At 35.8% G+C, this 27,655-nt stretch overlaps 2 protein-coding genes and 1 pseudogene across 3 annotated transcripts; 2 read left to right on the forward strand and 1 right to left on the reverse strand.

The window, feature by feature from the left end:
- Positions 1-5,273: 5,273 nt before the first annotated feature.
- Positions 5,274-10,587, forward strand: LOC143577394 (O-fucosyltransferase 9-like; annotated as a pseudogene). Its single transcript, XR_013143104.1, has 11 exons — positions 5,274-5,500; positions 5,600-6,030; positions 6,550-6,622; positions 6,720-6,787; positions 6,996-7,084; positions 8,009-8,206; positions 8,340-8,544; positions 8,638-8,805; positions 9,637-9,804; positions 9,872-10,062; positions 10,151-10,587. The product of XR_013143104.1 is annotated as an O-fucosyltransferase 9-like (transcript).
- Positions 10,588-11,537: 950 nt separating this feature from the next.
- LOC143577393 (phenylalanine--tRNA ligase beta subunit, cytoplasmic-like) lies at positions 11,538-17,032 on the forward strand. Its single transcript, XM_077061236.1, has 17 exons — positions 11,538-11,698; positions 11,808-11,863; positions 11,968-12,074; positions 12,627-12,756; positions 12,846-12,961; positions 13,068-13,134; positions 13,251-13,292; positions 13,516-13,557; positions 13,702-13,778; positions 13,976-14,102; positions 14,192-14,488; positions 14,585-14,686; positions 14,763-14,897; positions 16,130-16,312; positions 16,424-16,519; positions 16,586-16,669; positions 16,799-17,032. Exons 1-17 carry the CDS (start codon positions 11,641-11,643, stop codon positions 16,865-16,867), a joined length of 1,788 nt encoding a protein of 595 aa, XP_076917351.1. The 5' UTR covers positions 11,538-11,640; the 3' UTR covers positions 16,868-17,032.
- Positions 17,033-18,477: 1,445 nt separating this feature from the next.
- LOC143577395 (ran-binding protein M homolog) lies at positions 18,478-27,308 on the reverse strand. Its single transcript, XM_077061237.1, has 10 exons — positions 26,787-27,308; positions 25,829-25,975; positions 25,674-25,760; positions 25,529-25,574; positions 24,737-24,813; positions 19,922-20,072; positions 19,763-19,831; positions 19,628-19,687; positions 19,479-19,565; positions 18,478-18,870 (listed from the first exon to the last, which is right to left on the reverse strand). Exons 1-10 carry the CDS (start codon positions 27,194-27,196, stop codon positions 18,583-18,585), a joined length of 1,422 nt encoding a protein of 473 aa, XP_076917352.1. The 5' UTR covers positions 27,197-27,308; the 3' UTR covers positions 18,478-18,582.
- Positions 27,309-27,655: the final 347 nt, after the last annotated feature.

The following is a 27,655-nucleotide window of genomic DNA, read 5'->3' on the forward strand; positions in this document are numbered from 1 at the left end:
AATAAGTTATAATTCACAAATATCCAATTGGTGTTGACTTTAATACTGACCTTTTGCAAGTTTAGATGATAGACTTGCTTCACATGTAAAAAGAACATAAATAGTTGGAGTGATCGATCGCTATTACTTTGAGGTTGTATTTATACAAGAAAAGAAACGCACTCACACTGATATAAATCTCGAAATCACGGTCGTGGATTTCAGTTTGTTTGCTCATCTTCGGTCGAAATGAAGGAGAAATGTTTCAGTGTTTTATTATATTTCATCTTTTAATAAAAAAGATAAGTACAAATCTTCTAAAATCACTCTTGATTCTTGTTCTAAAATTTCTTATCAATTAATTACTATACTAGTATACAATAGGCATATCAAGTGGAAGAAAAGGAAACAATATTAGACACAATTTTTTTAGGATTTAAGGGTTTACCAAATTATTGATTTCAGGTGTAAAACATGAATCTAGGTAAGGATGACACGTGACGCAAATTATGTCATAATAACTAATAAGTATTGTCCCTGGCGTTTGCTCAGATGCCCGTTTCAACGCAAAAGAAATTTTTCTCCTTTTTCACATCCCACAACTTAGGTGTTGTTTGTTTTTTTAGAGGTAAAATGTCTGCAGTCTGCGAACCACATTTGAAAACATCTGTAGCAGAAGAGGTTGGGTTTGAGAGAAGAGATTAGGGTTTGAGAGAGAAGTGTGATGAATATGTGTTAGAAGAGGTTAGAAGTGGTTGGACCGTGTCTGCACCAGGAAGTTGGCGCGCAGACGTTTTTTAATGAAATGTCTTCGGAAAAACAAATACTCTGCAGAGGACAATGTCTGCGCGGCGCAGACTGAAGAGGCCAGGAAGCTCTTTTGGAAAAAAACAAATACCACCTTAACCATGTAACTAATTTCGTTAATATTCACCCATTTCCCAACTCACATGAGGGTATTTTTGTAAATTTGTAATTATATTTTTATGGTTTTTTATTAATGTTAGTCTCATGTTTAAGGGAAAAAAACCCTAATCACATATCTATCACGCTAGTTCATGTCTATAGTGTAGTCCTAATTAATGCTGCCAATCAGGTCTAAATTGCAACAAAATGCTGCCATAGTGCATTATAGAACATGAAAGACAATGGAATGGATGTTGGCATTCCAGAAACTTAGGTCTCTAAAGTGTACTAATTATTAGATACATGGAAGAAAGTGTATGTCAATACAATTGGTCCCGTAAACGAAAGGGATCGATACGTGGACACCTTCAAACAGCCCAACTAAACTTACACCTCTCAAACATCACAAGCAGATTAGAAGAGGAAAACTGTTGAAGAACTAAGTCAACCAAATGTGAACGGCAAATTATCTAGGACTGGAAGCACGATCACATGTAACAAAGTAACAATTGCAAGGAAAACGGTCACAACAAGCTGTCTTGCAAGAGATAACCACCTTCAACAAGCTAAAATTGATGCTTCATGAACTAGTCTCGTCCTTCCGTTTTATATGTTTCATGTTTCATGTTTTTTGGATAAAGCTCCATGTTTTGGCTATAATATGCTTGTTGTTATTTACTGCATTCTGGATGCATGCATATCTGCAGCAATTTGGAGTGTGTATTATTAGTTTCAACCTGGACAACAACTAACAAGCAATATAAACATCAATTTGCTGCAGTTTAGATTATATTTGGCAGCATAAGGGGCTGCACTATGGCATTAGACATTAGTAATATGCTAAATTATTTGTTTAGTTTAATGAATCCCTATTTTGGAAATAGTATGGTATACTTGATTAAAATAGTGCTGAATGCCATAATAAAATATTATAAATGCAGCAATAAACTTAAGGGATACACATTCTGTAAGTAGCTTGTAGACAACTGGAAACCTCATGTTTGATGATGACCCCTTTCCGCACACCATCCTTTCCTTTCATGAGGAAAAAACCATGATGAAACCATGTTTAAAAGAATCTCACGTTAGATTAAATATTTTATTTTTGTTTATATTTTATCAAACTTATATAAACTATTTTTAAAGTAAAAACTCACTTAAACTTTCAAGACTACTTTATTAATAAAAACCTTTTGTTTTAACGACTAAATATTACACTCTATTAATCACTTTATCACCCCACCAAAGTGGAAATGATTATTAATATGAACTTAGTTTTAAAATTACGTGTCTTAAATAAAACAATTATTAAAACCTAACTATTTAGTAATTGTTATTTTACATATAAAGTTCCATATAGCATCAACGCCCCCACCGCAACGTATGACTTTATACATCGGTTTGGTTTTTTATATAAAAACCTAAATATTGTAAGCGCCCCTAACAAGAAGTGTATGTTTGCATTACATGAATCATTACACAACTTTAAAACATTCTTTCGCTCTCCTGTTTTTTTAATCATATTTAATCTCAGCCATAAATTCTTTACTCATTTAATTGACTGTGTGGTTCATATTGGTATTTAAAGTTCTTACAACTTACTAACTTCTCAAAATAACCTTCACTTATACTATAATATCATAAACATATATTTATAAGAAAATAAAAAGTTCTTATATATAGGGGAGGTTAGGGAAGGATGTCGATTTCAAAGGTGCATCTAATGGTTGAATGTTGTCATGTTGGTGCATTACCAATGCTTAGTTTCTTTATGCCTATTTTAATGCATGTAAGAATGTGTTAATCACAAGCGGACATTGCGTGAATATCATTGGCGGCTTGGCACAACCGCATAAGGTACCAGGAGTGACTAAAAGCTCCGATGGCAAGGAAACACGTAGGCAGAGCACAAAAGAGAGTAGATGTGGAGGGGTTTTTTGTTCGGAGGCCGAAAGAAATTAATCAAAAGAGATATATAAAAACATGTTGTTCTTAGTTTATAATAAAAAAATTCTTCGCTTACATTTTGTAATCAAAGTTGACAAAAGAAACCCCTCTCATTTTAACACACTATAATTTTTTTAAAAACTCAGAGTTTTAAAAGAGATACTAATAAAATTTCATTTTAAGACTCGAACATCTGACTTTCTCATTAAAAATATTTTTTAGAAAAACCTTCATGACTACCCTATCAAATTGATGATAGTAAGTTGACAACATACTTTAATTCATTGATGGTTTTAATTTAACTACATTCAATTTCTTTTAGGACAATTGAATGAGATACATAAATATATGTATATCCTTTTACTTGATCGTGATTCCTACGTTAATTGATTAATATATTTGCAACTAACAAATTGAAAGCCAACAAATGTTAATCTAAATATCTTAATTCTTAATTTGCAATAGTGTAGCCGTATAGGAGTAACTAAACAATTTAGTAAATCTAAATTAAATTCTAAATATAAACGTAATAAGAGACTTGACTCTTAATTCAAAATATAAAGGTTCATATAACTTTTGTTCTCTCTTAATATTCTATATATTATTAGCAATAAAGCTAACGAGTTAAGGTCCGGTTTTAAGCGTGACATTAGTTGGGAATGATGATAAAGATTTCGTTGATTTTTTTTAATGGTAACTTTCATTAACACAACAAAAGAGCCGCTAATAAACAACTAACAAGTGAATATTTCGTTAGTTAGAAATGCTCCCAAACAACAAGTGAAAGATGGGGTTATTTAAATTTAATAACCATTAATTAAAATAGTAGTAAACGAGAGTGCATACTCTACATCTTTTAACTTATATCAACTATATGCTTGTTTTTCTTAAGGAAGTTCCAACTAACCAAAATAACATATATAATAACCTTAAAATCAATTTAGTGCTCTATTATTTTAGTAATATCCATGCTACTCAAAAGTTTTATCTATTATACGCTAAGACCATCTTCTATGGTGGGGGCCTTCGAAGCCCCTCCACAATGTCATGTCAGCGCCACGTAAACACCGAGGGCTTAGAAACCCTTTCCAATAATGCCCCGTTATGGTAAAGGCGCCCATTATATACATATATACATATTATGTATGTGTGTTTGAGAGACGGAGAGAGAGGGCCCCACCATCCAAGCCCCATACGCGCCCAGCTTTACAACCACCTTGATCACCGGCACCCCACTACCAAGGGCGCCCCTTGGGGGTGTTGAGTGCCCATGGACGCCCGCCACATCATCCGTTGGAGTCCCATAGTGGATGGTCTAAGTTATAAATCAGTGTAGTACATTGGGTTGTGTATAAAAAAATACAGAAGTTAAGAAAATTTAATAATAAGTAAATACATATCATATTTAAATATATTACAATTGCAATTCACATTAATTTTAGATTTACAATTTACAAAAGCATAACTACAATATACAACATATACATATTACATTTACAAATTTTTTACAAAAGAACATATTGTGACCAATAACTTAACAGGCCCAACCCGGCTACATTGCCACAGCTGCAACTAATTTGTATAAGTCCGTAAATTCACCACATGAACCAACATTTGATGAATTACTTCTATAAATATTACTAAGCTAGGATTCTTCAAAAAACTTAGGGCTCGAAGTTCACTTGAAGCTCTCTCGAATTGGCTCGGTCTATAACTGAGCCGAGCCCGAGTCATTGGCTCTTAGTTAGACTCGATTTGACTATAATTATTTTACTTTTACACTATGGTGTGTGTATATATAAATGTTTCTTTCAACTATTAAATATTAACTTAAAATGTATTTCTAAAATTTCCTAAAAAAAGCTGAGCCAAACCAACCAGCTCGGTTTAAAACCTAACAAAACTCGAGCTCAAATTTTCAGCTCGATTTCAAAACCGAGCCAAACCCAAGCTTGACTATATATTGCACTTGCCGACACGTACATCCATGTTGGTGAAATACCCCTAGAATAAAGAAAGTCACATAATTAAAATTAACACAAAGGAACTAATAATGTATATATGTGTGAACCCTTCGGTGGGCAAAAGTAAAATTGCACTAATTTTGACGTTATTTTACTAATCACGTGAAAATAACGTTAAAAGTGGCGGAAGGTTAATCAGGCATCATGTGGTGGCGTTGATAGCCGAAAGACAAGGGCACATGCACCAATCAGCCGGTGTCCCGATGATTGAGTCTTATGTGTCTTATGTCCAAGGCTTGATTCAAAACTACTATCAAGCCGGGGGTCTCACCGGAAGCAGCCTCTCTATCCCTCTATGGGATAGAGGTAAGGCTGTCTACATCTTACCCTCCTCAAACCCTACCATAGTATTGCTATTGGTGAGATATACTGATGATGATGATGACGACGACGACGACAAAGGAACTAAGAACACCCAAAGTGACTCTCAAAAGATCTTTTGTACTTTCCCATTTCGATTGAAGATCACAAGTCACTAAACATGTGCAGCTTCTGAAGCTCAATCTCCACCTCTTCTTATTATTAATTTTATTATTTCCTCCTGCTAATTAACACTTAACATTGATTCTTTTTGTATTATCTCATCTGGGTTTCGGGTTTTAAGTTACAATTTTGCAAACCCATCGTCAAACTGCTTGTTACTGGTAAGTAAATTGCTACTTTGTGTATAATTTGTATGTAATATGTGTGTAATTGAGCTATAGGTACGGGGTATATATTAAGATTTTAAAAACTTGTTGTAGGACTTGTAGAAATTAATCTAGTACAAGATCCCACAAATGCACGGTTACAGTCGGTTAGGTCGGGGGAGCGGGAGCGTCTCACCGTCTCCGTCGCCGCCTTCCTCGCCTAGATACCGCAGGCATAAAGGGGGCAGTTTTCGGGGCGGTAGCGGAGGTGGTGGTGGGGTGGAGGTGAAGCTGCAAAGCTTTGTGGAGCGGTGGGTTTATGTTGTGATATCGGCGGTGTATCGGCGGAGAGGGGTTTTGTTATTTGCGCCGCTTCTTTATGTGTCGGCGATGCTGTTGTATATGGGTACGGTGGGGTTTGATGTCGGTTTGAGAAGTAAAAGTACTGGTAAAGCGGCGCCTTTAGGGTCGACGTATCGAAGTCTGCAGGTTTTCAACATTTGTGGCCGTATATAGAGGCGGAAAATAATCGAAGCAATGACTTGGTAATGTGCTATCTATGTAATGCTTTTTTTGTTTTTAACATGTTTAGGCTTCTTTAATTACCATGGATACGTTTTATCTCGTTCACTTTGTTCTGTTAGGAAGATCCTGGTGTTAGATTTTAGGTTGTTAAATTAGGGCACTTTGAAAACGTATTATATTTACTCGTGAGGAACCAGCTAGGTGCAATGTGTATGAGTTTCCTTTCATGTTATTCATTTAATTGCCTTATGTTTTTCACATGGAAAGTGTGACCCACATGCCTGATTATTCATTAAGCACGTGTGAGTGTTAGATTCGAGGTGTTTTTAAGTTGAACACGATAATGTGGTTTGAAAGCTTATGATATAGATTAATCCAACTATGGGCTGTTAATCGAAGCAACATCTTTTATGATAATTTAAAAAATTGTCATCAACTTCATTTTTAGTTGAATCTTGTTTAGTGGTTATTACTTATTAAGATGCCATTAAATTATGCTTTTATAGTTTTATGGCCTAAAGTTGTAATTTTTTTCACAGATGATGAATGTATGGAACATGAAATCACGTCAATCTTGGAAACCTTGTATTAATCTTCAGAATTCTCAAGCAGGTTTGTAGTTTTCAGTTAACTTGATCTAGGCAAATGTATTTTCAAGCCATTTGATTCTAATCCTTTCTAAAAATGTGTCCGTCTGTTACGATTGCAGAACTACCAAAATCAAATGGTTTCCTCATAATTGAAGCAAACGGCGGGCTGAACCAACAAAGATTATCGGTACTTGTTTTTATAAATCCTTAAAGTTTAAATTTAAATAGGCAGTATATTGTTTGTATTACATCTAAATGACACATTTATGGATGCATTGTCCGTAAAAGAGTAATTATATTCATGTCGTGACTAGAAAGTAGATTTAAATTGAGTTTTATTTAGCAGCTTTGTAATGATATATAAGATTATCGAACTTATGTAGTTAGTATAACAGATATGTGATGCAGTGGCAGTGGCTGGCTTACTGAATGCCACGCTCGTGATTCCAATCTTTCATTTGAACAGTGTGTGGCGCGATTCAAGGTACCTTTTTATTTTACATTTTTTGTCCATCTTTCTTGTTTTTCTTTTGGTACTCCCTCAAAATTGATAGTAAAAGTTACGGGCTGTTTAAATGTTCTTGCAAGTTGCATTAATCAGTTTAAAGTGCATGGTAACGATTTTCTAGGGTCAATATAGTCATATCTAGAGAAGTAGGCAAGCATTAAATGCATATATCTGTCCTTACGCATGTGACGCCTCATATTTTATAAGAATTGGAATAATATGCATCCAAAAGGACTATGGAAAATGATATAAGTACCCCCTCTGTTAAAAAAAGAATACCTTAAGAGCTGAACAAATTATTAAATCCTCCTATTATTACAAATTAATACAAGTTTTCTCTTACGACCAATTCTTATTCACCTGCAAGTGGTCACTCGTGACATTTCTACACGTACAAGCTCATTTCATGAAGTTTAGATATGTTTGTGTTAGAAGGTTAAATACGTATTTTACATTATAAGTTCCAAACTGGAATAGTGTGTCGGTTATAAGTACCAAATTGGAATTTTAAAAACCAAGGACTAAACAAAAGGAAAATACAATGTAGTTCCCATATGATTATTTGACCAAAAGAAAACAACTCCTTATTAATTTTAATAATTACCCGAAGCTCCTTTGACTATTCGGTTGACTCTTATCAGACGGATCTATGTGATAAATTATCCGTTTAAAGTTAAATTAGTATCTAGCTTTTATTATAGCACCAGTGTCACTTTCTTTTGTGTGTGCTGTAAACAATACATTACTCACAAAATTAGAACTTAGAAGCACAACAAAAGGTGGCCATTCGACTCTTTATTCATGACTTTAGGTTACGTTTTAACCAAACGGGTCAAAGCATCAAATTTTGCCATCTTGATATGTATGTAAGTTTGTAAACATCGGTTGTATATTGCACAGCAAGTTTGGGGATATATTTGATGAGGGGTTCTTCATATACGCATTGAGACATCATGTAAACGTGGTTAGAGAATTACCCGAAGATATATTGGAACGTTTTGACCACAACATAAGCAATATTGTCAATTTGAGAGTCAAAGGTTGGTCAAGTCCAACTTACTACCTTCAGAAGGTCCTGCCAAAGCTTCAGGAGTTGGGGTATGTAAATTTGGCACATTGGTATTAGAGGCAACGTATTATTATGATAATATATTTTCTCTAATAGCTAGAGATTAATACGCAAAGAAAAAATGTAATATTAAGTAAGTCCCTTTGGTTATTGATTATGCAGGGCAGTACGTATTGCTCCATTCTCTAATAGATTGGCTCATGCTGTTCCTTCAGAAATCCAAGGCCTTAGATGTTTATCAAATTTCGGGGCGCTTCGGTTTTCAGAACCTATACGCACACTAGCCGCCAAAATGGTTGATAAGATGATCCGGAATGCTTCTAGCAGCGGTGGCAAATATATTTCCGTCCATCTCCGTTTTGAAGAGGTACACCTCTTTACTTGTAGCCGGATATGTTTTATTTGTAACTGATAATTTTGTTTTAGCACATTACTGAAAGTTGAAATGTTTGTTTTGAAGGACATGGTTGCATTTTCATGTTGTATATATGATGGGGGTGAGGAAGAACAACGGGAAATGGATATTGCTCGTGAAAGAAGTTGGAGAGGAAAGTTCCGGAAGAAGAACCGAGTAATAAGACCAGGTGCAATTAGGATGGATGGAAAATGCCCCTTAACTCCCCTAGAGGTAGTCAAACAAGTTCTATATATATTTGACAAATTCTTATTATTTAAAAAATTAAATCCACCAAAAACGACATGTTTTTTTTTCTTTATTTAAACTTTATGTTAGGTTTATTGGATTTTAATAATCCAAACTTTGGCCTATTGGCCGATATTAATCTCAATTTAAGAAATCCCCTAGAATAATCCCAGCTTTCACTCTGTTGGCCTCCACTGAGCCTTTTCTTAACAGGAACTAACCCAGTTAGTTTTAGCGCAAAATGTCATTTCTACAAATTTAGGGGGATAAACGAAAAATATAAATTAACTTAAAAACTCAACGAAATGGGCGCAACTACCACCGCGGTCGCCGCCACCGACACCGTGACCCTCGACACTGCCACCACCACCACCACGACCGCCGTCGTCGACATCGTCACCACCACCATTGCGGCCTCCGCCACCGGTGGTGGCGGTGGAGGCAATGGCGGAGGTCGCGGTGGTAATGGCGGTGTCGACGGCGGCGGCGGCGGCGGCGGTGGTGGTGGTGGCGGTGGCGGTGTCGAGGGTCGTGGTGTCGGTGGCGGCGACCGTGGTGTGGTGGCGCCTGTGTCATTGAGTTATTAAGTTAATTTACATTTTTTGTTTGTCCCCCTCAATTTGTAGAAATGACATATTTTGCCCTAAAACTAACTGGGTTAGTTCCTGTTAAGAAAAGGCTCAGTGGAGGCCAATAGAGTGAAAGTTGGGATTATTCTAGGAAATTTCTTAAGTTGGGATTAATTTCGGCCAATAGACCAAAGTTTGGATTATTGAAATCCAATAAATCTTTATGTTATCGTTATTCTGAATGTAGGTTGGAATGATGCTTAGGGGCATGAGTTTTGATAACAACACGTTGGTATACGTGGCAGCGGGGAAAATATACAAGGCTGAAAAGTTCATGGCACCGCTAAAACAGATGTTTCCACGCTTAGAAACCAAGGATACATTAGCTTCGCCTGAGGAGCTTGCTCCATTTATGGTATCATTATTATTTCTCTATTAACTTAATTTCCGTTATTAATATTTTCGGTTTTGATCGAGTGCAGGGGTACTCATCACAACTGGCTGCTCTTGATTACACAATATGTCTGTACAGCGAGGTTTTTGTTACTACACAGGGCGGAAACTTCCCTCACTTTTTAATCGGTCATAGGCGCTTCTCCTATGAAGGACATGCCAAAACAATAATACCCGACAAGAGAAAGTTAGCTCAATTGTTTGACAGTCCTAAAATCAAGTAACCATTTTTCTTATGTTTTATGAAAACATGCCAACTGTATATTTAATTATGTTACATAAGATATTTAACGAGGATGCTGTTTCAGATGGGAGAGCTTTCAGAGGCAGTTGCGAGAAATGCTTCATCATAGCGATGTAAAGGGAAGTGAAGTGAGGAAGCCGAGTGCGTCCCTTTTTACGTATCCGATGCCAGATTGCATGTGTAAACAAGCACCTGCTAAAAACTCAACAAGATAGTATGTATACATTACATATATATGCATATGATGGCCTAGAGGCTTTCACTAGAGTGAAAATTCTTTTTACACGTGTAGTTAGTCATTTTATGATTATTGATTTGTATTTAGATGAGGTTTATATGCTTACTGAAGTGTATATACTTGGAGGCACTTAAATTCAAATTATTTAACTTGTTCTTTTCTTGATTTTATGCTGTCAGTTGGAAAAAAAAAAGAAAATAAGAATTGTAATGGTAAATCTTGTCATCTTATAAATGTTTGTGAGGTCCAAAAGGAATAGTTATATGGCCACATCCACAAACTTAAGTCATGTCATGGCCTTGTTATAACTTATTTGTATTTGATCATAACACTATATACGTGTTCGAATTATTTATTGTATTTATACGACAATCACACTCTAAGCTCTTTTATAAGAGCGCAATTATCGATAACATTTATTAATTATTATTCATGCATCATTAGCACCGGATATTATAAAAGGTGGATTCTATATAGAAAACAAAAGTTGTGTACTTGTTATATACTCTAGAAAAAAAGTTGCTTTACATGTGAAACAAATAAGTTAAAATATTCTCACGACCCGACCCAAAATGATCCAATCCCGTATAGAGTAAACCCGAACGTTAAATTTGTCAAAAGTTCACATCAATCCGTCATGTAATGACATTAGTTGGATACGTGTTTAAATAATAAACAAAGTGTTCGGTTATGGTTTTGGTTATTGCCATTAACCAAACTGAACTAAATCGTGCACACCTCTAGTTTAACTAGATCGGACCGGTCGAAATTTGGTGGTGTATGTAAACGAGCCGAACTTGAGCTCGACTAGGCTTGAGCTTGGCTTGTTTGGATTTATTAGAGCTTGAGCTTGGTTTGTTTCAAGCTTGAGCTTAGCTCGTGAGCTGTTACTTCAAATTCGAGCTCGGCTTGTTTGTTATTTATCTATTAAATCATATACTTTCTAAAATCTTTTCATCATTTTGAGAAAAACTTTAAACGAGCATAAGCTCGGCTCAAGTTCTTGTAGTACCTAATATGAGCTAAAGCGTGGCTTGAGCTCGACTGTCCCATGGGAAATCAATACTTAAAAATCTAAAAGAGATACAACTTAAAAATACACAAAACTCGTTAAGGCTCGACAAAGCCAAACGAACTTTTTATGCAAGGCTCGAACTCGGACTCACATTGAGGCACTGGCAGGACAAGCCTACCTACCTAACTAACGCCATTCAACCCACCCCGCCTCCATTGAGATAATCAATTAACAGTTGCTTGCTTCATTACCAGAGTTATTATTTTTTTTCAATCAGTTTGAGTGATTTGGATCTTCCATCATGCCTACCGTGAGTGTGGGAAGAGACCTTCTGTTCCAAGCCCTAGGCCGCACCTACAGTCAGTATTCCAATCTCAACAACTTGCTATAATATGTTCATTTTAATTCATTTCCAGCGCTTTCATCATCTTAATGTTCTTATGTAATTTTTGTCTGTCTGTCTGTCAGCACAAGATGAGTTCGATGAACTGTGCTTCGAATTCGGAATCGAGCTAGACGATGTGGTAAGTATTCTATCTGCATACATATACTAACCCTAACCTACTGCTTGCTTGCTTGCTAGTAACATGTGCATGATTTATTATTAATATTTAATTTCATGTACCAGACAACTGAGAAAGCTATTATTAGAAAGGAGAAGCATCTGAAAGAAGAAGACGATGAAATCGGTGGTGATGAAGACATTATCTACAAGATTGATGTCCCTGCCAATCGGTAACCCTATTTTATTATTATAAGTTACAGATTTACCATGCTTATTTGAGCATTTTTAGTGAGCAACAACCGAAATTAACCGATAATCGAATTAACCAAACCCAACCGAACCATTCATGCTTTCATTTATTTCTTGGTTATATACTCCCGTTTCATGTATTTATATCTAAATTTCATGTATTTATACCTTCATTTCATGTATTTATGATTCCATTTCATGTATTGATAAGTAAAAGTTTTCCAAGTTTGATTTGGTTATTAACCAAACCGAAAACAAAAAAATAACCTAATAAACCGAATTGGTTAACAGAAAACCAATTGGTTATTTTTGATAAGGCTAAAAACGGAACCGAACAGTGCACACTACTCACCCCTAGCTTGCCAAATGCCGGTTCCGACTGGAAAAAAGTACCGGTACTCTCTTTTTCTATGTTTTCGGTATCGGTACCCTATTTTTAGGTATTTTCAATGGTACCGGTATCGAACTGAAAAAATTGGTATGATATTTGGTATATGGTTTCAGTACCAATTTCATCCCTATTTAAAATGCAGATATGATTTGCTTTGTCTTGAGGGACTTGTTCAGTCACTGCGCATATTTTGTGGTGTTGATTCTGTACCTAATTACAAACTTGCTGGTATTGCTAAGGAATCTATGCTTAAAATGCATGTAAAGCCTGAGGTATGCATCTCATAAACAGACACCGGTGTGTTATGTTTTCAGTTTCATGTATTTGGTTGTAGTTTTTATCTTTATTTAATATGTTACAGACAGCTGTGATACGTCCGTTTGTTGTTTGTGCTGTTTTGAGAGGGATAACTTTTGATGAGGCGAGATATAACAGCTTTATTGACCTCCAAGATAAGCTTCATCAGAATATATGCAGGTAATATATAAATCTTACTTCTGTTGCCCTCTGCAAGATACATACATATGTGTGTATATATGGATTTTTCTGATACTTTGTTGTGTTGCAACCCTATCTTTTTCAGGCGAAGAACTCTGGTTGCTATTGGAACACATGATTTGGACACAATAGAGGGGCCATTTACATATGAGGTTTGTAATTTTGTTGAATGGAATTGGATTGTTGGTGTTGTGATTGTTACAAGTTTAAAAATGGCATACCAGTAACATTATTAATTTTTTGTTTTATTTTTTCTCAATATGTGCAGGCTTTGCCACCATCAGAGATAGAGTTTAAGCCACTAAAACAGGTAAAAAGGAACATTATTTAACTTGATTTGTGTATATATGCATACATAATATAAAGTTACTCATATCTACATTCGTTTGCCAGTATGTCTAGACAAAACTCTTATTTAACATTGGGAAGTTACAACTTTTATTATCAGATGCCATTATTGGTTACTTTGCTTATTTCCAGTTGGTTTTGTAGTAAGAAATTTGCTTATGCAGTGGCCATGACTTCTTTTACAGGTGGAAACTTTCAGAGCTGATAAGCTGATGGAGTTTTACAAGGTATATATATATGTATATGTATATGTATATGTATTTTAAAGTGTATGTGTATACGTATAAATCTGTGGAATTCTTCTTGGCTGTTGACAGATGATATTTTTCTTTCTTTCATTTTAATGCCTTTTTTTTCTTACAAAATGGCAGTCCGATTTGAAATTGAAGAAATACTTGCACATAATTGAAGATTCGCCTGTTTTCCCTGTTATTTATGACCGAAACAGGTATTCACCTTTATTTATTTAGTAGTTATGGTTATTTACATTAAAGTTTTATGTTTTTAGTATCTATAAATTTGTTGTCACTACAAGAATTGTAAATGATCAAGCATTTGTAACAAAATAAGTCACTTTGATTTGCAACATATATTATAAGGTTTAACATGACAATATAACCTAATTTTTTTTGGGTATTTTTACAGAACCGTATTGTCTCTTCCTCCAATAATTAATGGAGCACACTCAGCTATTTCTTTGAAGACTAAGAATGTATTCATTGAATGCACAGCCACTGATTTGACCAAGGCCAAGATTGTCTTGAACACAATGGTAAAGTTTTGAAGAATTCGTTTGCGTATTTTGCTCAATAAAGGCAGTTAAACCACAAGAAAGATAAGAATTTAATTTTTATACTGCAGGTTACAATGTTTTCCATGTACTGCGAACGGAAGTTTGAGGTTGAACCAGTTGAAGTAACATATTCTGATGGGAAATCCTATATTTGCCCTGAATTATCGCCCTATGACATGAAGGTGTCTTTATCATACATAAACCGTATAGCTGGAGTTTCATTAGAGGCAAACAAGGTTGCCGGGCTGTTGAACAAAATGCAGTTACATGTGAAACAATCAGTGTTAGAGGATAAGGAATGTACTTTCACTGTGTCTGTTCCACCAACCAGAAGTGATGTTCTTCATGCATGTGATGTTGCAGAGGTATCTATTATTATTATTTTCATATCCATTTGTAGCAGTGACTTGGTTTTAATTTACTGACATGAAATTTCTGCTTAATTGTAAAAAATCATGAAGGACGTGGCGATTGCTTATGGTTTCAATAAAATAGAGAAGCATATACCTGCATCTTTGAAGCCTTTGCCTCTGAATCAGTTCAGTGATCTTATTAGAACAGAGGTGCATATTTTGTTAGATCAATGTTGGTATATGTATCATTTTATGTGAGTTATCTGTATGTGTTTTTTCTGTTTAGATCGCGTTGTGTGGTTATACAGAAGTGCTGACATGGATTCTATGCTCTTACAAAGAGAATTTCCCTATGCTGAACGGTATAGATGACAAATCAACTGCAGTTATCATTGGAAATCCTCGCTCTGCAGATTTTGAGGTTTTACTTCCACTTCTATTCTATCTGTTTAGCAATATATAACTATCATTTTGTGATTCATCAGATATCTTGTAATATTGACATTACATAACCCCTCCCATACATACAGATATATTTTTCATTTTTAGTTATGACTAGGTAAAAAAGGTTGGGTAAAATATGCCATAAAATTAATTGGACATGTCTTTAAAAAACACATGATTATTGAGCAAAGTATAAATTATGTAGACATAAGGGCAAATTAAATACAATTTGGGTTACTTAAATTGTTCAAGGGATATTTAAAGGGAAGATCTTATAGTTTTGCTAACTTTAATGGTAACAGTTAATATTAAATCCTTAGCTATTTACTTGATAATCATAAGTTATGTGAAGTTCTATTTTGTTTTGATATTAAGAGTTTTCAAAGTTTTATGATGAATTTGATGCCTTTTAAGATGAGAATGAACTTTCGAAGGTTTTTAATTTTTGCAACTTTTTAATTATGTGTTATACACTTATACTAGTTAAAACATGAATGCTAAATCTGAGCTTTCACAAATGTTAAGTAGTGACATATTTGAAAAAAATTTAAAAATAATTTTAATTTAAATCAACCAACGTGAGCTTTTACAACTGCTAAATTTATAACAAAGTTTCAGTGAAGCATTATGAACACTTCACTAGCATTGAAATCAAGAAGCATCAAATAATGGAACTTTCTCATGCTTAAAAAACACATTTGATACAATTTAATAAAGAAAACCCGCTTTTTGTTAGAATTTTGACATGATGCATTATTTTTAGGATCCGCCTTTACCATCAGTTTCATAGCTGTTTGATCATAATTAACCTAATCAGATATTGTTCATGACCGGACATATTCTATTCGAATAATTTATCTTAATAGTTTGTAGTTTCATGACTGGATTTTGAATCAGGAAATTACTATTAAGATTAAGTGAGATATAAAAGTGCTATACAATCTTTGAATAACATGAGAAGTAAGATATCATTTGACCAAGTTGGTGAATCATGGACAGATAGCCTTAAAGTTCTTCAAATTTTATAAAAAAAACTAAGTCTACTCATGAAGGATTTTATCAAACACGTGATTACCAAAATTAAGCATCCATTAGTTTAACTACTCAAATTTAAACATTCAAATTCTCTACAGACAGAATGGACACCTTATAACCATTAATTTACACTGCGTTATATAATGCAACATGTGCAATTTTTGAATGATGCAGGTGGTAAGGAGCAGTCTGATGGCTGGGATACTAAAAACCGCAGCACATAATAAAGATCATCCCAAACCTATCAAGATATTTGAAGTTGGAGATGTAACAGTATTGGATGAATCTAAAGATGTTGGGGCCACAAATCACCGCCAACTGGCAGCTCTTTATTGTGGCGCGACTTCTGGTTTTGAGGTATAAACTTATGCTTTCAGATATTTGTTAATGTTTCCTCTTTGTTTTATCTGCATGTTTGAATACTTAATTTAGGTAGTGAAATTTAAAGTTTCTATCTTTTGTGTGCAGTTGATACATGGGCTGGTAGACAGAATCATGGAAGTAACAGGCACACCATTTGTATTGGCTGGGGACAATACTGGTTACTACATTGAGCGCTCAGATGTACGTGCTACTTGCATGATTAAAATCTTATTATTCAGTGTTTAATGAAATAATACAATTTTGTAGGAGGCCGAGTTTCTTTCAGGAAGACAAGCTGGCATCATTTACAAAGGAAAACGGATAGGAACTTTTGGCATTGTTCATCCGCAGGTACTTGAACTTACTAAGTGTCGCTAACTTATCGGTTGCATATTTGTGTTTTAGAAGCTGGGTGGCAACAAAATGACTTTAGGTTGTACACACATAACATAATATAAACTATAAATTTGTTGGTTACAGGTGCTGGCAAACTTTGACATACCCGATCCATGCTCCTTCGTGGAGCTCAACATCGAGAGCCTGCTATAATCATACTCTTTCTTTTATGTAACAGGCATTTTCCTTTTTATGCTTATTTAGTTTTGTTTATTTGTTGTTGAAATGACTAAGCATCCTCCCTGTTAGGGGCTGAATGTTATGAGGCATTAACTACCAAAGTTATATTTTTAAGTATTACATTTCATGTTCTCGTTTTTTGTCTTGTTTATTTTGATTATCAAGTTATTCTTGTCTCGGAGATTGCCCTTCACGAACTGGGCCAACCATCCAACTTTTTCAATAATATCAATCTTTCGTTTTCTGGTATCGATAACTAACATTTATGTATTTATTAAACTCTTCTGCTTCGACAACTTATTAAAAATTTCATAAAACTGTTAGACCGATAATTTACCATTATTAGCTCAAACATCTCACATAAATTGAACAGCAAGACGAGGGGTTTCCTGTGGGGAACATAACATGGTCAGTTACAGGATCAGTATATAATATGATATACATATTATTGTATAAATAAACGAATTCTGTATATACATTTTTTATATGTCAAAGAGATGCATAAATATTGAATTTCAATCATTATCATATTTATATTTATACTTCTTGAGAAAGTCCTTACTGTTAATCTACCAATGTAGACACATGCATACAATACAAGATAAGAAACCTGACTTATCAAATTATTAATTCTCTAAACTTAAAAGACAATTTAGTGTAGAGTAATACTAAGAGTATACTTAAGAGTTAAAACTGCGTGCGGTGGATTTAACACAAGGACATGTTAAAAGGGATCGGTCATTGCCACATAGACAGCAAGACTTTAACGTAACCACTCTTTCACAAGGGTGTAATGATTTTAATTAGTACAATAAATAAAGAAAAAATAATAATAATTGAAATTAATGTGTGGGCATATTATTGGTTGGAACTTGGAAGTGATGGACACCGTTTTATTTCCATCTTCACCCGTTAAAGCTTTGGGGAATTCCCCACTGGCACCCCGCTTTGGCTGTCACGTAGTAGCGTTGGCGGCCAATAATGATGATGTGGTTGTTGGACTTGGTTAGCACCCCTTTAAGACTCTACTACACACAACCTTAAGTTGAGAAAAATCTATACTCACCTTGCCAAATATCAACAATACTTGCCTAAACTAAACAGTAAAAATACATTAACACAGTTTTAGTTAGAATAGTAATTTTGGAAATAAATACAATCAAATGGCTTTATGACTAATTTTGTGACCAGTGATTAGTTCAACTCTAGTTAATATAAACTAATTACTGATATTCATTTGGCCATTAGAGACGCCCATTCATTTCAAATTGTGTTGCATCAGTTTGGTTCAAAATTATTGTTTTTACCGAAATTTACGTTTATTTCAAATAGACCATCTTGATAAACAATTATAATAACGATAGTTCATAACACAATTTATCGAAGATGGTCAACGTTCTTCAAAAACTCACAAACCCATGGTTATAGATTTGGCCTATAATCAAAATAAACCTAACTTGATCTAATCATCGCATCAATGAAATGTTATTGCCCGGACAATAATTTGAAGTCATATACATTTCAACCTAATGTCAAATTTACTCGATGATTCATAGTCGTTATGTGTTCTTGGGAAAAGTATACATGCACGAATATTTTCATTGCTAATGACATACATCACATGAACCAAAAATGTCTTGTAACAATACCGAAAAAGCATGACAAATGTACACAACATTTGAGAAGAATCAAAGAATATGGTATAGAGGGTTCTTTGCAACAAGTAGTCTTCTGAGATGGAAAACCTCCCCTTCATTTCTGTTGAGTGCCCGTTTCTCAAAACAACACGCACTTAGCTGCCTCAAAAGCCTCTCAAGATACGAATGCAGGCACCTCCAACGCTCTTCCACCTCCGGATTTGTAGACAGTATTATCGCGTTTACTGCATCCGCCACATTCTCTCTCTGCCATTCCTCTAGTAGATACCCAACCCATGATTTCTTCGGGTCCTCATACGCCAGCAAAGCACCACAGTCCTACAAACATACAATCCCACTTATATTATTTATACCCTTACAAACATGAAAAATATCATATATATAACCAACCATCCAACCAAAACCAAAAATATATCATGTATACCCAACTTTAACGAATTTCACTTAATGACCATTCTACCCCTTTCCATTATATTTGTTTAGACCCTAATTTTTATTTGGATTTCGATCGCCATCAACACAAGCGAACCGAATCGTCATCTCTCCTCTTTTGCTCTCTCATGGCAGATAATCGAACAATCGAATTTGTATGTTTGAATAACATAATCAAACTAGGTATAATTGCATGATAATCGAGCAATAAGCAATCTAATATTTTGGGAAACTATTTGTTTATGGGTAAAAAAACTAAGTTTAAAATGGGTAAAAAAAAAGGTTTTAGCTAAAAATGGGTAGATAAAGGCATATATGAATTTTTAAAGTTTTAAAACAATAAGGGTAAAATGGGCATTTATTAAACTGTTTTTAATGAATTGAGTATATTTGATATTTTAACTACCTTATAAGGGCATATATGATATTTTCCAAGCTCGTATGGGCATATATGTATATTCCTTTTGTTTGAGAGTAAATAGCATATTTATTACCTTAACAAGATCTTGACAATGTTCCAAGCTATGAAACTTTTTAAGCTGAGTCCTTCCATAATCCACTGCTTCCTCCAGACGTTCACCCTGGAAAAGGAGTTAGATGTTTCAAACACTCAACCGAAAATGAGAATAGAGAAATGACTTACCCGAACTAGCTCAATGAACTTTTGACAATGTAGCATAAAGCAAATAGCCGATGTGTCATCCTGCAGGCAACTTGTCATGAGAATCAATCACCAGTATTCAAAATTCATATAACTTTTACGACACCAGTATCTAACCTCAACGGTCTGAGGATACCACTCTTGTAGTTTAGCAAACGCAGCATCAATCTTCCCATCCTTGATTAACTTCAAAATAGAAAATATATTAATTTACACCATCCGTTCAACAGTTGCCTAACATCAATGAAATAAAAGTATGTAATATGATGATAGTACCTTTCGAAGAATTTTTCTATGGTTTAGAGCATAGGTGTCGAAGGAACCATGATTATGAAAAGAAACAGGAGGAACTGAAGTTTGACTAGCCGCATCAAAAGCATTCAAGGTTTCCTCATAACCATAATGCTGCAGGTATGAGCGAACAATTCTGATACAACCAAAACACCATTTTAGCAGCAAAAACTCACTTTCTAACAAAAGAAATGTAACAGGCATGTAAAATGGTCCTCAAATAGAATCAACATATAACTGGACAATGACTGATGAACATGAAAAGGTAGTTTCAGAACATATTATGCAAAAGTCAAAAACTTTAATAATCATATTTGTAAAGAAGAAGATGGTTGTAGTGAAAGTAATGTTTATTACTTGAATGTGTGTATAATACAAAGACAACTACATCTATTTATACACAAACAAACCCTAGCTTTCAACCCATAAAAGGCCCATGGGCTTTAACCAACTACATGGGCTAAAACCCTAATTATAACTAAATACAACTAACACTCCTCCTCAAGTTGGAGCATAGATGTTAATCATGCCCAACTTGTTACAAATAAAATCTATCTGAGCTTTCCGGAGCGGTTTAGTTAGAATGTCTGCTAGCTGAAAATTTGTCTTCACATGAACTGGTTGAATGGATGGAGGATCAGTTTGTGTGCCTACTACTCGATCTCTGATAAGGTGGCAGTCGACCTCAATATGTTTTGTCCTCTCATGAAATACTTGATTCTTGGCTATGTGAATGGCTGATTGACTATCACAGTATAACCGCATCAAGTCATTAGAAACAACCCCGAGTTTTATGAGAAGACGACGTACCCATGTCATCTCTGATGTTACATCTGCCATGGCTCTATACTCTGATTCGGCACTCGACCGGGAAACCGTGTGTTGCTTCTTACTCTTCCATGATACAAGATTTCCTCCAACAAACACACAATATCCGGTGGTAGATCGTCGAGAAATCGGACAACCTGCCCAATCTGCATCTGAGAACCCTGATATCCGACCATCTCCTTCTTCCGTGAAGGCACCCACACGACAATGACCCTGATCAGAGTATAACATACCCAAACCAGGTGAGGTCTTAAGATATCTTAAGACACGAATGGCAGCATCCCAGTGACCGGTGTATGGCGCAGCCATAAATTGGCTCAGAACACTAACAGTAAAGGAGATATCCGGTCGTGTGACGGTTAAATAATTAAGTTTACCAACCAACCGTCTGTATCGCTCAGGATCTTTCATTGGATCTCCTTCCTTTGGGAGGAGTTTCTTTGTAGGAAGCATTGGGGTATCAACAAGTTTACAACCCAGTAAGCCAAATTCAGTCAACATATCAAGGACATACTTTCGTTGGGAGAGAAGTATTCCTTGTGGAGAGCGAAAAACTTCTATGCCAAGGAAATACCTCAATCGACCTAAGTCGCTGACCTGAAACTGAGACTGAAGAAACTGCTTGAGTTCGGTGATCCCGACCTCGTCATCACCTGTGATTATAATGTCATCCACATAAACAACTACGATAATCCTCTTTCCTTTCTGGTGTCTAAAGAAGACAGAGTGATCGTAGGCACTCCGAGTCATCCCAAACTGTCCCATAACACTAGAGAATCGACCAAACCATGCCCTGGGAGACTGTTTAAGACCATATAGAGAACGACGTAGTCTGCAAACTTTCGAGGCCTCCTCCTCAAGAACACCATTAAGAAAGGCGTTCTTGACATCAAGCTGGTGGAGCGGCCAATGATTAATGGCAGCAAGAGCAATACAAATACGGACAGATGGCATTTTAGCAACTGGCGAGAAGGTTTCATCATAATCAATGCCATATGCCTGAGAATACCCTTTTGCGACCAACCGAGCCTTTAAGCGGTGTAAGGAGCCGTCCGGGTGTAGTTTAACCGTAAACACCCAACGACAACCAACAATACGCTTCCCTTTAGGAAGTGTTTCAAGATCCCATGTATGATTGGACTTTAGAGCCCCAATTTTGTCTTCCATAGCCTTTCGCCATCCTGGGTGAGCGAGAGCGCTCGTCACATTTTTGGGAATCGGGTAGGAATCAAGAGTAGTGGTGTACGCATGAGATTCAGGAGATAGGTGGGTGTAGGCAACATAGTCCTGAATTGGGTAACGAGTGCATTTCCGGGGTTCTTTGCGAAAAGAAATAGGTATATCGGGTAGTGGTGCACCAGGAGGATCATAAACGGGTGTATCAGGGATAGCTTCTGGTAAAGGTGTCGGATCGGGTAAGGATGTATCAGTGAGAGGTGTAGATTTTTCGGATGCAGACGGAGGATCTGAGGGTATTTCAGGGTTGTGGCCTGAATGTGAATCAAGTGTGTCTGATATTTGACCCTTACCTCGCCTAGCATATGTGAAAAGCAGTGGCGGAGGTTCTGTCGGTGGGTCAGAATCAGCAGAGATTGGATCGGTAGAGGGAATCGACACAGGAATGGTGGGGAGGAAGGGAGACGTGGGTATATCGAGGTCGGGAAACGGGTCAGAAACAGGAGTGGAACACTCGGGAAAGTAAGAAGACTCGTGAAAAGTGACATCGGCACTATTAAAGTATCGGTGAAGTGATGGGCTATAGCATCGATACCCTTTTTGAACCCGTGAGTAACCAAGAAAGACACAACGAATGGCTCGGGGATCAAGTTTGATGGTTTTCGGACGATGGTCATGAACATAGGCGACGCAACCAAATACTTTAGGTGCGAGAGAAAATGGATCATTGTTGTGAGATAGTACAGAAAACGGTGTTTTACCATGAAGAACGGTTGAGGGCATGCGGTTAATCAAATATGTGGCAGTGAGAACAACATCTCCCCAAAAACGATGAGGAACACGTGATTGGATCATGATTGTGCGAGCAACATCCAATATGTGACGATTTTTGCGTTCGGACACACCATTTTGTTGAGATGTATAAGCACACGAGGATTCATGAATAATGCCGTTGGTTTTTAAGTATGAAGAAAAGTCGTTGGAAAAATATTCTTTAGCATTATCAGATCGTAAAGTTTTAATGGTGGTGTTAAATTGGTTTTGAACATAAGCATTAAATTCTCGAAATATGGAAAATACCTCACTACGAGATTTCAACAAATAAACCCAAGTAGTGCGAGAATAGTCATCAATAAAGGTAATAAAATATTCAAAACCCAACGTAGATTTGATAGAGCAAGGACCCCATACATCAGAATTCAACAGTTCAAAACAAGAACTGACTCGATTGGGCACCCTAGGGGGATAGGGACGCCTGGTATGTTTAGCAAGTTGACACGACTCACAATGAAAATTAAAAGACGAAAGTGGTAAATCTGGTCGCATTTGCCTCAGAACCGCTGTAGAGGGATGACCTAACCGACAGTGAGCCTCCCTGACAGCGGAATCACATAAGTTTGCTACAGGATGCGAAAACGGGGATATACGATAGAGACCTCCTGATTCAAAACCAGTACCAATTACCTGGTTTGTTCCTAGTTCATGAAAAACGCAGTGAGTTGGGTAAAAGGTCACAGAACAGTTGTTTTGTTTGGTAATCTGACTCACTGAACAAAGACTGGTAGGAAATTTAGGAACAAATAGGATAGAAGACAATTTTAGGTTTTCCGAGTTACTGATGGATCCTATGCCGAGAACGGGACATGAAGATCCATCGGCAAGACGTACCGGTGCATGGGAAACATTTTGAAGACTAGAAAAAATACCCCGATTCCTAGTCATGTGATGTGTGGCTCAAGAATCAATCACCCATGATAAGTCAAGGCTAGAAGGTTTACCTGAATGTGCCGAGCTGGTTTGAGGATGAGGCAACTGGGAGGTAAGAAACCGTTGAATAAGATCATGCTCCTCTTTAGTAAATGTATACATGTATTTATTTTCGCCCATAGTGATACACGAAACTGAAAATTGATTGTGAACAGTAACAAGTGCGGGTGGAGGGCGGGAACAGATTCCGGCGTAAACAGTTACTCGTCGTGAACAGTAAATCCCGGCAGTGAACAGTAATTCCGGCAGTGAACAGAAATTCCGGCAAACGAACAGTAACTTCCGGCAGTGAACAGTGACTCCCCGGTGTGAACAGTAATTTCAGGTATGAACAGTAGCTTCCGGCGGGAACAATGATTTCCGGCGTGAACAGTGATTCCCGCGATGAACAGCACTCCGGTGAACAGTGATTCCGCGCGTGAACAGTATTCTGATGAACAGTGATTCCGGCGTGAACAGTGATTCCAACGTGAACAGCGCTCGTCGGTGAACAGTACTTTCACAGTCGAAAAAAAGGATTTCGTGACAGGACAGAACAAGGAGGCAAGAGCTTGTTTCAGATCTGAAGGCTGCTGGTGACGGCTGGTCAGACTCGGGTTCAGGTCAGATCACGGCTAGGGTTTGGATCGAGAGCCGTAGCTCTGATACCATGTAAAGAAGAAGATGGTTGTAGTGAAAGTAATGTTTATTACTTGAATGTGTGTATAATACAAAGACAACTACATCTATTTATACACAAACAAACCCTAGCTTTCAACCCATAAAAGGCCCATGGGCTTTAACCAACTACATGGGCTAAAACCCTAATTATAACTAAATACAACTAACAATATTGCAGTACATAAACCAAATTCTGGACATCAAAGGATATCAAAATTAAGCCATTCGAAAATTCAAATTTTCACACATAATAAAAAATATATTGAGAACATTGACCCTCCTATAACAAGTCAACAAATATGTATATAATGAGTTAAAATCATTTCTTGCAGTGAGATTGATACAAAATGAAAGTAGTAAGATACGGACCCGTAGCTTAATGTATGTTGCATACTTATACTTTCGATTAACGAATGCTGCTTCGCCCTTTCTGTTGCTTCATATGCCTACACAAAGACAAAAAGGATAACATGTTACAGCACCATAAACATACTACAACTACTTCCATATTTATCAGTTTCACAACAAATAAGGTTGTCAAGGAAGAAGACATGAAAAATTGAAATGCCTTAAAGACAGCTGGCGTAACACTTAAGAAAAATGAAAATGACAATTATGAGAAAATAACTAGGAGCGAAGGATAAAATCTTTGAACAAGAACAAATTAACAAAATGCCACTGGCGTATGATGTTTTCTTGTACGATTTCATGAGCTGATTAAGAGAATTTTTTTGGGATGACAAAGAACCTGTGTGAACTTTTTGTAATTATAAATAACCTACTCGTGTTGTTCAGTTAGATTATTCTTTCTTCTCATATTTCGGATATCTTAAATCTCACGTTTTGTGCGTCATATTGTGTATGTTCTTATAATTAAAGAAAGAAAGAATCTTGGAGTATATGGGAAAGTAACAAATAGTGATGGATAACCACTTAAACACAAATTTAACCTTTTTCTTGTTCTCTTTGTTTGTAATTACTCCAAGTAACATTTTAGCAGTCTAATTGATGATGGGCCCATACATAACTTAACAGTCCTAAAATTCTAAAAATCAACTATGTAAATCTACCAGCCACAAAAACTAACATGAATGTTAAATGATAATAAGTTACTACTTGAAAATATTAATACTTGCAAGGATAGTGAATATCATACGTTACCTTGATGTCAAAAACAAATGGATCTTTCCCAAAGTTCACACTCACTCTGCAACACAACATGATGCAACAAACTATTTTAGAAAAATCGCAAACACACCTATACATTTAACTTTACTCAGCAATTTGACTAGCAGATTAAACTTACGCTTCATTCTGACTGTGCAGAGCGACTGTGGGATATAAACGATCTTTTAGATCTTTCTCTGTGGTTCCAACAACTTCACCATTCTTCCTGCAAACGCTTCAATTTCATTTCTCGAACAAAGAATATGAAGAATAAAACAAACAAAAGAAACTTACGTGAAAAACAAGGTGCTTGAAGCATAGTTAATACCAGCACCAACTGTATCACCAGTCGAATAAGTTGGCCCAAACGTATCCCCTGTACCTTGTCCATGATAAAGCAGCCCATCATCCCCATGATACCCAAAACTGTTATCTTCCCACCTGTCAAATTCATTCATCCTTATCACTACAAACTGTCTGAAGTTGAAGAATTATCAAGAATACCGAATACGGATATAAACGAACCGAATCGAACCAAACAAGGTCTTGTTCATGTTCATCTGTAGAACTTTTATCAGAGAGCAAATAGTTCACAAACACCTAACCAAACGAAGTTTCTTACTCATGTTTGTCCATAAAACTTTTATCAGGCACGTGAACAGTTTATAAACACCTAACCGAATGAAGCTTCTTGCTCATGTCCATTCATTAAGAAAATGAACTTGTTCATGAACAGTGAAAACAAACACAATAAATATTTTATTTGACTGGCTAACCGAGAATTGGCAAACGTCAAACAGTTCGGTCCGGTTATGAAGTTTGTGTTGGTGTTAATTTACATATAAATTAATCACATTATACACATATATATATATATATATATATATATATATATAAACTTTTGTTTTATTGTTAATAATTTTTGCTTATATCTATACGATAAGACTAGAACAGCCATTGAGAAAATATCAAAAACCTCTAATGAACAAACATAAACAAACATTCACGATCATAAACAAAAGCATTATCAAACGCTCACGAACACAATTAAACGAACATCACCTCTGTTCGTGTCCATTCATTTACTAAACTAACGAACATAAACGAACTTCCTACCAAATGTTCGGTTCATTTACAACCCTACTTAAACGTATACGATAATACAAGAATAGTCATTAAAAATTCAAAAACCTATAACAAACAAACAAACAAACATTCACGAACATAACCGAACACAATTAAACGAGCATACCCGGGCTGTCTGCGCAAATTGAAACCGTGGGGAGTGAAGCCAATGGCAATGAAACCTTTAACCCCAGCATTCTTGACAAAAACCTCAAAGTAATAGACCATACGGTTCACCGGAGCCGGGCAATTGGCCTGAACAGCACCCACATCGTAATTATGAAGACTTACACCCGGGTAATGAACCGATAGTTTATCCGGCAACACAATTGAAAACCCGCCGGAGCTATTCACAGTATCCAGTTCCGTCGGTACTGGTTCTTCTTGTTCTTGTTGTTGGTTGTCTGAATTGGTTTGTTTTTGAATGGTTGCAAATTTGGACTTGGATCTCCATAAGTCCAAGAAATACGAACCCACAAAGTCTTGTTCTTGTTTAGGATCAAGATCAAGATCAAGATCGTTTGTCATTTCTCTCATCAATCAAATCAAGATTTACGAAACCCTAAAACTGGAAGATGTGAAATGGATCTGTTTGTTTGATTGATACTTTGATTTCTTCTTCGGTTAAGCACTCTTTTGTGTGTTCTTGTTACAGAAAATGTGAAATGAAATGAAACTTTACAAATTTATTTTTTTTATTATTATTGTTTTATAAGACTGGAATTATTATTTATTATTTCTTTAGCAAAAAGTTGAAAATATATTATTATATTGGAAAACTAGTTTCAAACCCGTGTACTACACGGGTAATTCTTGAAGTTACAATATTTAATAGCTAATCGGTATAACAATAAATCCGTTAAACACTATTAATATAGTCGTTGTACAATAGTCTTTAAAACAATTTTAAAGTAAAAGATAATTATAAATATCAAATGTTTGAAAAAAAAAATTTGGAAGTAAATATTAAATTAACAAATTTTGAATACTAAATTT

This window comes from Bidens hawaiensis, unplaced genomic scaffold (genome assembly GCF_021521415.1).
Source record: "Bidens hawaiensis isolate Kalapana, Puna unplaced genomic scaffold, B.hawaiensis_p1.1 tig00028552_1, whole genome shotgun sequence".
Taxonomy (NCBI): Eukaryota; Viridiplantae; Streptophyta; class Magnoliopsida; order Asterales; family Asteraceae; genus Bidens; species Bidens hawaiensis.

Coding starts and splice junctions, on each gene's coding strand:
- LOC143577395 (XM_077061237.1), bottom strand. CDS start 27,196: ATGAGAGAAATGACAAACGATCTTGATCTTGATCTTGATCCTAAACAA. Junction 19,832..19,921: donor ATAGAAAAATTCTTCGAAAG/GTACTATCATCA, acceptor TCTATTTTGAAG/TTAATCAAGGATGGGAAGAT. Junction 18,871..19,478: donor ATTGTCAAGATCTTGTTAAG/GTAATAAATATG, acceptor GTATGTTTGTAG/GACTGTGGTGCTTTGCTGGC.
- LOC143577393 (XM_077061236.1), top strand. CDS start 11,641: ATGCCTACCGTGAGTGTGGGAAGAGACCTTCTGTTCCAAGCCCTAGGC. Junction 13,135..13,250: donor AGGGGCCATTTACATATGAG/GTTTGTAATTTT, acceptor CAATATGTGCAG/GCTTTGCCACCATCAGAGAT. Junction 13,293..13,515: donor AGTTTAAGCCACTAAAACAG/GTAAAAAGGAAC, acceptor CTTCTTTTACAG/GTGGAAACTTTCAGAGCTGA.